The sequence below is a fragment of the Anopheles bellator genome, chromosome X (assembly GCF_943735745.2).
Source record: "Anopheles bellator chromosome X, idAnoBellAS_SP24_06.2, whole genome shotgun sequence".
In the NCBI taxonomy this organism is placed as follows: Eukaryota; Metazoa; Arthropoda; class Insecta; order Diptera; family Culicidae; genus Anopheles; species Anopheles bellator.
Genome location: NC_071287.1, coordinates 941,027 through 950,200, shown reverse-complemented (window position 1 = coordinate 950,200; position 9,174 = coordinate 941,027). Strand labels below are relative to the sequence as shown.

Here is a 9,174-nt window from a genome sequence, read left to right as displayed (position 1 = left end):
CGTAGCCCGCGTAAACACAAAATTATCAGAACTTTTTGAACACACCTTGTATTTTACCATCTACACATCTCTGCTTGAGGATCTCTATAGCAAAACAAACGGACCTTACTCTGAGTGATCAAAATCGGTGTTTCCATTAACTAGTTCATCAATACTGTAGTTTCTTCATTAAGTTATACGTTTGAGAGCGAGTTTTATGTGAGATAAAATAACGATACAATGTCTGAAAATACAGAAACCACTCCTTTAATTAGGCCAGCAGATTATAGGATACAGCACAATGTACAACATCTGATGTTTGATATGTTCATGCAATGGGCCTGTATTTATGTTTGTTTTTTGTCTTTTCGCAGGAAGCTGATATGTCCACGATTGTGGTCAACAATGTGTCCGGAGAGTCTGGCCGCAAATTGCCGCAGTTTATTGCTGGTTTGGCAGCTTCTGGTGGTGCTCTTGCTGCTGGCACATTTCTTGGATGGACAAACCCGACCGAAGCTCCTTTAACAAAGGAGAACGAATACGGATTCCCAGTGTCTACCGAAACATTTTCCTGGATAGGATCTATTTCTAATTTGGGTGCCGCGCTGATGTGCTTCCCGATTGGATATATGATGAAAATAATTGGAAGAAAATGGTCCATGTTGTCGATGGTACTCCCTTTGGTTCTAGGCTGGCTGCTTATTATATTTGCAGAGAATGTAGCCATGCTGTTAGTAGGACGTTTGTTTCTTGGTATTGGGGGTGGTGCTTTTTGTGTAGCAGCTCCAACGTACACAGCAGAAATAGCGCAGCCGTCCATTCGTGGCACTCTTGGAACGTTCTTCCAGCTAATGGTAACTGTAGGAATTCTGTTCGTCTACGCTGTCGGTACTGGCGTAAATGTGCAGGTTTTAAGTATTATTTGCGGTGTAATACCTTTAGTATTTGGATCAATATTTTTCTTCATGCCTGAAAGCCCTTACTATTATGTAAGTATAAATCCCCCAGCGTTTTATGCATGGTCTATTGTTAACTGTAATCAATTCAATTTATTTGCAGATCGAGAAAGGTCAGTACAGCGAAGCCTCCAAGTCCTTAAAATGGCTTCGAGGTTCGCACTACGACGAAAACGCTGAAATGGAAGACATGAAAGAAGAAGATTCTAAGCTGAAAGCTGAAGCTATTACAATGCTGGACGCATTTCGCCAAAAGGCGACTATTAGGGCATTGGTAATTTCTCTGGGGCTTATGTTTTTCCAGCAACTGTCGGGGATCAATGCGGTTATTTTCTATAACGCAGCAATTTTCAAAAGTGCTAACGGTGATGAAGATATGACCTCGGCTAGCGTCATAGTAGGCGGAATTCAAGTTGTTGCTACGTTGGTTGCGGCGATTGTAGTAGATAAAGTTGGTAGAAGAATTCTACTGATGGTTTCGGACTTCATGATGGCGGTCTCAACGATACTCTTGGCTGTGTATTTCCAGCTCAAGCAAGATGATCCATCCAAAGTGGACGATCTAAGCTGGCTGGCTGTACTGGCAGTATGTATGTTTATTGCCATGTTCTCTATTGGCTTCGGCCCAGTGCCATGGTTAATGATTGGTGAACTATTCGCTAATAATGTAAAAGCGTTTGCTAGTCCAATTGCAGGGGTCTTTAATTGGTTGCTTGCGTTTCTTGTGACAAAAATATTCACTAATCTTACCGATGCTATGGGCGAGGCAGGAGTTTTCTGGCTTTTCTCTGGACTTTCCCTTCTAGGTACCGTCTTTGTTTATGTGATAGTGCCGGAAACAAAAGGAAAATCTTTAAATGAAATACAACGTGTATTAGCTGGTGAGCAATTGGAGACTAGTAAACAAAAAATCGAGAGTCAAATCGATGATATATCGGCGCCTGGAACATGAGCTGAAAACAAAATTGAGAGTGAACAGAAAAGCAGCATAAGTCTAGTGAATAACAATTCTGAAAGGTTTTATTATATGAGCTAATATATAACGTACTGCTTTTTAGAAATGAAATAAACAATTGTACATAGCTCACGCAAAGTTGGAAAAAATAGAGTTATATAAGAGTGTGAATAAAAATTCTGAAACGTGTTATTAATTTGATTATTATATAATGCACTGCTTTTTAGAAATTAAATAAACGATTGTATGGTTGTTTTGTTGTTATTTTAAAACGTTATCTTTTTAATGTTATTAACATAATTATTTAAATCCGTTTTATCTGCTTTCTACTATTAAGTCAAACTCTACTATTGTTCAATCAATGCTCATTCACTTCACGAATGAAATTTTGTTCGTTAAACCTGAAAAATGACTGTTAGTTAGTTTAATGCTGTTGTTGTTGATTTTGCGATATTGCAAATGCTATAAGGAATTTCCTTTTCAAATTCTTTTGCTCTGTTGCCTTCTGTTTTTGTGCTTAATCACACCACACCACACTGCCGTAATGTCCTGTTGAAACTCTCCAAAAATGTACACCCGTTAATTTTTGTTTGACGGTCGGTAGTGTAGAGTTTTGCCCAGCAATCAGCTGAAAGTGACGTTTGCCTCTGTAGTTGAAGTATTGCATAGAAATCAGTCGCAAAATATATATAAACACATCAAGGGTTCCAAAGTAACAAAGATAGCACACAAAATTACCGCTATAAGTAATCCCATTACATTGCTACCTTTTCATATTAAAGTTTACTTGCTCGCAATCAAAGGACTGGTGCAAGGTGGTACTGTTTAGTTATCTCATAATCTAAACATACAATCTGAAAAGGCAAACACGGTGTAGATTGCATCAATTACCATATTTCCGTTGTTTATTATAACTCCAATATGGAACACCACGAACCACTAACAAACGAAAGTAACAAGACATGTTTGGCGGTTATCAAGCAAGACCACAATCTAATCGGTAAGTGAAATTTGACACCAGTTTCTTATGCTGATTTCTTCTTTGCTTATCAGCTATGGTATGATTGGAACTGAAACGAAAGAATAATATGAATAACGAAACATAATTTAATCATATGAGTTTGAGCGATTACAGTGATGCTTCAATGAAACAGTGAGATCATCGTCAGTGTTCAGTGGTGAACGATCGAATGCAAACATTCATTAGATTATTTGTTAAATTGACATTGATTTCGATTCAAACAATATAATATTCGAAAAGGGATTCGTTTCCTATAACATCGTTTATACATAAAGAAATAAATCATAATGCATATTTCGTTAGCTATTATCAATAGCCTTTTGGACAGCTTGAATGACAAAGAGGAAGTACTGCGCATTACTACAGAAGCCGCTCTATTAAGAATTGCTAAGCGACGACACGATGAAATCGTAGAAGTGTTCTGTAATTACAGAAAAACTCATGCTAAGCTCAGTGATACACAAACGATAATAATTCTAAGGTAAGTTCAAAACAAAACATTATGAAAATTATTTAGGAATAATGTGATTTGTCCGATTACGCATGCAGTTCTGTAAAATTCTGAGTTTCTTGTGATTTTCTGACAGTAAGAGAGAGATTCATTTATACCGTTTTTATGATTTTTTAGTAATTTTACTGTTACAATTAATATTACGGCAATTTATATTTTGAGAGCATTACTCTTGAAACTTTGGTACTAATGGTGTAAGTTAAGGTTGATAAATCAAGTTTAGAATTGGCAGAGCATCGAAGGCATTTGACACTTATCTAACATTAACATATATTCATTTCAGAGTTCTCTCTTACATCGCAATGAATTTCGTCGACAATATCCACCAGTCTACTGCTTCGAAATGTATCCAGTACAGCATCACGGAAATAACAAAAATCAACGATCACACTACCAACATACAGAACCCTTGTCGTGAAATTCTTGTAGCAGTCGGACGGCAATATTGTAAAGAGATAATGGAGATTTTTTTGAAGCACTTGGAACAGAACGTAGTGGCCAATTTTATCTTAATGCAATCAATTGGCGCTCTGGCAACGTCAAACATGGATACCGTACCGTACATAAAACCGATCCTTGGTCTCATTTTACCAACATTGGGTTCAATCAAACAAGATATAATTCGTCAATCATATGCCTATGCTATTGGAAAGTTTTGCGAAACATTTGCGGAATATCAGGAACATCAACGCCAAAACCCCACTGATGAGATTCCAATGAAAACTGGCCCACGTTACGAAATTCACGATGAAGTATCCATTATTTACGAACATCTTCAGGCACACTGGCTTTCTTCTCGTGAACCAAAGCTAACAAATGAGGTGCTGAACGCATTTGCATTTTTATACCATCTGTTGCCGGTGGAGAAGATAAGTGATAATTTAAACAAAACACTCCCTGGTGTACTGGCGCTTTACAGGAAAAGCTTGGATCGCAGCGCTATAACCCAATATCTTGCAGCTATTATCAAGACAGTATTGCATTTAAATCCAAAACTTCTGTTCAGTATGTCAGACAACCTTATCGGCTGCCTGTTTGATCTAGTGTGCGTAAATCCTGATTATGAAAAGCCACAAACAGTCAAGGGTCATTTCGAAGTACTTCGTTGCTTCGATCTGCTGGCCCCAGAATATGGTGAGAAAGTTATAGAAGTACTACTCATTCATCTGCGTAACAACAATGAACGCGAAAGGATAAAATCTCTGTTGCTGATGACACACCTATCGAATACGTCGGAAAAAGTAGTCCACGCGAAGCTACCTGAAATCACAGTCATTTTGAAAGGCATGGTTGTATCTGAGAAGCAGGTTAAGGTTAAAATAGTGCTACTTAAAACGATCATTGCGTTTATACAAAAACAATTTGTACAGGACAATGAATTCGTTACCTTTCTTATTCGAAGCAGCTGCCCTCAGAACAAAACGAATTTGGACTATGGAAGTGCCGAAGAGCACATAGAGTTTCAGCGTGCCTGCAACGACACTATGCATATACTATCGTCAACAGTTGGTACAGTCGATCAAATGCTTAAAATGGAAATGCTTCAATGCTTTTTATTGTATGAATTTACCGGTATTTGCGGCACCCTAGCAAAGTGTTTAGCGAATCTTTTCGCCAAGGATCCCGAGCTTGAAGCGCAAGTTGTAAGAAGACAAAATCCATTCGATGAAAATCAAGCACCGGATGAAACATCTCCACTAAGACCGATGTCCGTATTTGTTCGTGCATTAACGTTACTTGGCAATTTTAACGAGCTTGGCCGCAATCAAAATGTGTTGAGTTTTTTGAAAAGTTATGCCCGCTGTTTCTACTGTCAATTGGTACCATTGTGGAATGATAAAATTACGGCCATACAGTCTGAACTGCATGCAGGATGTAGCGGAAAACGATTCCTCGAAATGCTGGTTGATTTTGTCCAAGCAACAATCAAAGACATTGATAACCATAGCTTTGTAGAGAGTATGGTTGCTGAAATGTTCTTTCAACTACCGCTGTATCAATCCATATGCTCTACACAGACTGCAGAATTTCGAGTACCCTGCCTTGATCAAGAAAAGAGAACGCTTGTGAAAATGTTTGGTGTTTGCCTGTGCCACACAACGGACGAGCATATGATATGCAACAAAATTGATTTAATATTTGAATTGGCAAAGGCTGAAAAAATGGACAAGAACGCACCAAATGAGGAATACGAGCAACCAATGCAAGATTACGCTGACTCGCTGGGGTACGTGGCAGTAACGCATCTAGACAAAGTTATGGCTAAATTAGGAAGCACTGTGATTGACGATAATTCTGTGAAAAAATCGAATAGTTTTTTCTCACACCTAAGTTTCATTAAAGACAGCGCTAAAGAACTGGAGATATACAAAATGAAAATACTGGCTTTGCAGGCGTTAAACGTGATTGTGTACAGGGCCCCTAAGGAGCAACTCTTACATCATTTTACAGAAACCGTTATCAACTACTTAATAGCGCAGTTTGAGAGCAAAGAATTGTTTATCAAACAATTGATACTGGATACACTGTTGGCATCAATCGATATTTTCATGACTTCTGACTGGGAAGAACGTATGACTGGTTCAAAGATAAGGAGTGATTTGCATAAAATGTGTTTAACTATCACTAGTGACACTACGAATGAGTACTTACCGGTGTTTCCGTCAATAATCAAACTCTCCACTGTGCTTGTTAAGCTGCATGCTAAAGATCAGGTGCTTAGCGTTAACGGACTGCTTGATTCGATATGTTTCTACTTTTTCTCTAATGCTCACAACTTAAAATTGCGCTCAAATAGCATTGACAATGATACGCAGAACAATTTTTTGGCAACGTTCCTGAACCTTGCCTTGCCAGAGGTGAATCGATTTATTCAGCAAGTGCTTGAACAGCAGGACGCTTCTCCGGCTAGTTTGGATGATGTGCATTCGATCCTGGAAGGATGGCTAAAGGACAAGAATTCCGAGGCACGTATATGCGCTTGCCATGTTTATAATAGTACTCTTGCCGTATATATGAAATCTACGAAGATCGGTTGCGAGGGACCTTCGAAATTTAATCAAACTGGCAGCATGTTGGGCAAAATCATACCACGCTGTATTGATTCTAATGCTACAGTACGACAAACTGCTGTTGAGGTGCTGACGAAGATACTGGAAATAGCTTACATATACGAAACGGTCACTGTAGCAGATGATCGCGTCGAATGGCTACAGGAATTGAAAAAAATCCATGATGAGATAGTGACGGATGACCCCAAAGAAATCTATCGTATAGCAGGAGAGTTGGCACGCATCGTCGCTCAGCGCTTATCTAGCTATCAGTACGTCAAGTTCTGCAAATGTCTTTTGGGAAGTATAAATGATCCAGAGCAAAGCTCCGTAATTGGAGCGTCCCATGTTCTCAAACTGTTTATGCACGTGAAGGGTGCAGAAATGTACCACGCAATACCCGAGTTGGTCAAGGATTGCCTATACGTGAGTTTTCGAATAATATTCACTTTTTAACATTTAGTTGTTACTTTCGATAAGTTTCAATTTCTAATTTTTTTGTTTTGTCTATTGTAGGCTGTTAAACTGTGCGAAATATCCCGAGCAAGGGCCGCCATAGTAAAATCTATCCTGGCACTGACGAAGCATCATCCGAAACTAGTGTGCAATGAAATTCTTTCGCAAAGTTTGCCACTCGAAGAGTGAGTATCCATCTGAGGTCAACATACTAGCGATAATTGAAACTATATCTTTCTGGTGATTTACAGACATGTTATTGAATATTGGAAAACACTAGCAATGGATCCTGGATTGGCAGGCATTATATTAGACAATTTTATTACTACTGTGACATCGTCGTGTCTTCACGAACAAACTGTGCCAGATGGACGTGAAAATGAAAAGTGCTCAGTGACACTTCAGCCGTTTGCAATTGTGTGTGTGCTGGGCGAAATATTTAAGAGCGAAGAGCTCAAAAGCGAATTGCAAGCCCGTTTTTCGGAAATATTTTGTATGCTGCTGACCACCCTGGCCTCATACATTTCCTTGCAGCCACCATTCACTGTTGTTGTATCGCAGCAGAATAATGCATCGATAGTAAAAGGAAATCGTCGAATGAAAAGCAACCAGCAGGAAGTGGCGTTAAATCCTTGCCAAATTGTTTTGGATGCATTTCACACATTTCTGGAAAATTTCGGCATGCATCAGATTTCAGTTGTGTTAACTGTTTGTCCCGACTTGGCCAAAAGCACCAATTTGAATAGTTTCATTGAAATATTAGCACCGCTCGGTGTGGCTACGGCAAGCGAGGTGGGCATCAACTCACCGCTAATGAAACAACTAGTGACCACCATAAGCAAGTACGTTTGCAGTCCGTACGATACGCAGCGAATAGCCTCAACTGGATTTTATGCTCATCTCGTTCCTTTGCAACCATGTGGTGAAACAGCGTCAGTGATAATGCTCAACCTAAACTCGTCGCTAAATGATCCGAATCCGCTGGTGCGGGGGTTGAGTATTCGTGGCATGGCTTATTTATGCAATCTTCTAAAGCACGATGTTGCAAAATACTCTGAAATGTGCCTAACCTCGATGCTTAAAGGAATCGATGATTACAATCAAAATTGTTTTATAAATATTCCGCTCGATAGCATGCGCGGTTTGTCTAAGGTGTTGCAGGTGATTGACCCAGAAATGTTCGAAGTTTTTCAAGTGTCACTTGCAATACGCATACGCCCTTTCTTCGAAAATAACTCAACAGAACTACGTGAATCCGCGATAGTGCTCTTCGGAGATTTGTGCGGTTTAAAGATAAAACAACTAGAGACAAACACCGATTGTACGACAGTGTCTAAAACTACACTTATATCAGAATCCTTGATGGAACAGTTGAGAGCAAACTTTTGCTGCTTGCTGTTGCATCTATGCGAGCAAGAGAGCATGATCGCACGGGCGTCCAAGTTTACAATGAAGAATGTATGCGTCTTGCTAGGCACTACCAAAATGAACACTCTAGCCCAGAACCATCTCATTGAGCACGGCCAACTACAATATAGCAACTTTTTGAAGGATTTTGTAAAATTGATCGTAAGATATCTCGCAACAACAACAATTATGATGCTGCTTGGTACTACAATAATTTACTTTTTATTTACTTTACAAAATGCGCAAAACAAATGTTTTAGGGTGAAGAGATGTCCCAATGGATAAACGATTTTATGGATGCCTGCCTGCCTTTGCTTCGAAGTCAGTGGCCAGAAATACGGGGTAACGCCGCCCTTCTGATAGGTATTATTTATTTTCAAATTTAAGTATACTATATGGTGTATAATATATTCTCATGCACTATTTTTATGCTTTAGGACTACTGCATTGTCAGAATTCCAACCCTAGAAGTAAGCACATGGAATCAATTGGCGTAAAAATAGCGGCGTTGCTTAAAGATGAATCTACAGACGTCAAAGTGAATGCTGCTGAAGCTCTTGGTTACATCTATGGGGAGAATTGAATATTTGCGTCAAAGCGACATTGTAAAAAACCTTCGTGAGGAAAACGGTGAGGAACTAAATGAATCTTCTTCGGTAAGCACATTTGCATAATTAACTTTATGGGTATGTTAGTACGTTAATAAAGTTGGTGATCTGTATTGGTAATCGGAATAAATATAATTATTATCTTGCAACTTGCAGTTGAGTGCAAGTTTTCTATTGTTTTTCCGATTCCGATTTCTAACATTCTTAACATTTAACATTGAATTTATAATG

The 9,174-nt window shown here is 38.9% G+C and overlaps 2 protein-coding genes across 4 annotated transcripts in view; both read left to right on the top strand.

Moving 5' to 3' along the window:
- LOC131213695 (facilitated trehalose transporter Tret1) overlaps positions 1-2,128 on the top strand; it is a 4,379-nt gene extending 2,251 nt beyond the window's left edge. For 2 of the 3 annotated variants that reach the window (XM_058207801.1, XM_058207802.1), the window contains exons 2-3: positions 354-968; positions 1,039-2,128. In XM_058207801.1, coding sequence (XP_058063784.1) covers positions 363-968; positions 1,039-1,887 — 1,455 coding nt within the window. In that variant the 5' untranslated portion in view covers positions 354-362 and the 3' untranslated portion in view covers positions 1,888-2,128. Of the gene's footprint in view, positions 1-124; positions 283-353; positions 969-1,038 lie in introns of those variants that run through there. The other variant, XM_058207800.1, reaches the window with a different exon arrangement.
- A 470-nt stretch (positions 2,129-2,598) lies between these two features.
- Positions 2,599-9,103, top strand: LOC131213694 (maestro heat-like repeat-containing protein family member 1). The gene is made up of 7 exons (XM_058207799.1): positions 2,599-2,890; positions 3,215-3,392; positions 3,706-6,898; positions 6,989-7,113; positions 7,180-8,497; positions 8,596-8,698; positions 8,773-9,103. The coding sequence occupies exons 1-7, from the start codon at positions 2,812-2,814 to the stop codon at positions 8,916-8,918; spliced, it is 5,142 nt and encodes a 1,713-aa protein (XP_058063782.1). The 5' UTR covers positions 2,599-2,811; the 3' UTR covers positions 8,919-9,103.
- The last annotated feature ends 71 nt before the right edge of the window (positions 9,104-9,174 follow it).

Bases quoted from the DNA above. Each gene is read 5' to 3' on its own strand.
- LOC131213694 (XM_058207799.1), top strand. From the start codon at position 2,812: ATGGAACACCACGAACCACTAACAAACGAAAGTAACAAGACATGTTTG. The intron at 7,114-7,179 runs GTGAGTATCCAT...GGTGATTTACAG, and splicing joins CAAAGTTTGCCACTCGAAGA to ACATGTTATTGAATATTGGA. The intron at 8,699-8,772 runs GTATTATTTATT...TTTATGCTTTAG, and splicing joins TAACGCCGCCCTTCTGATAG to GACTACTGCATTGTCAGAAT.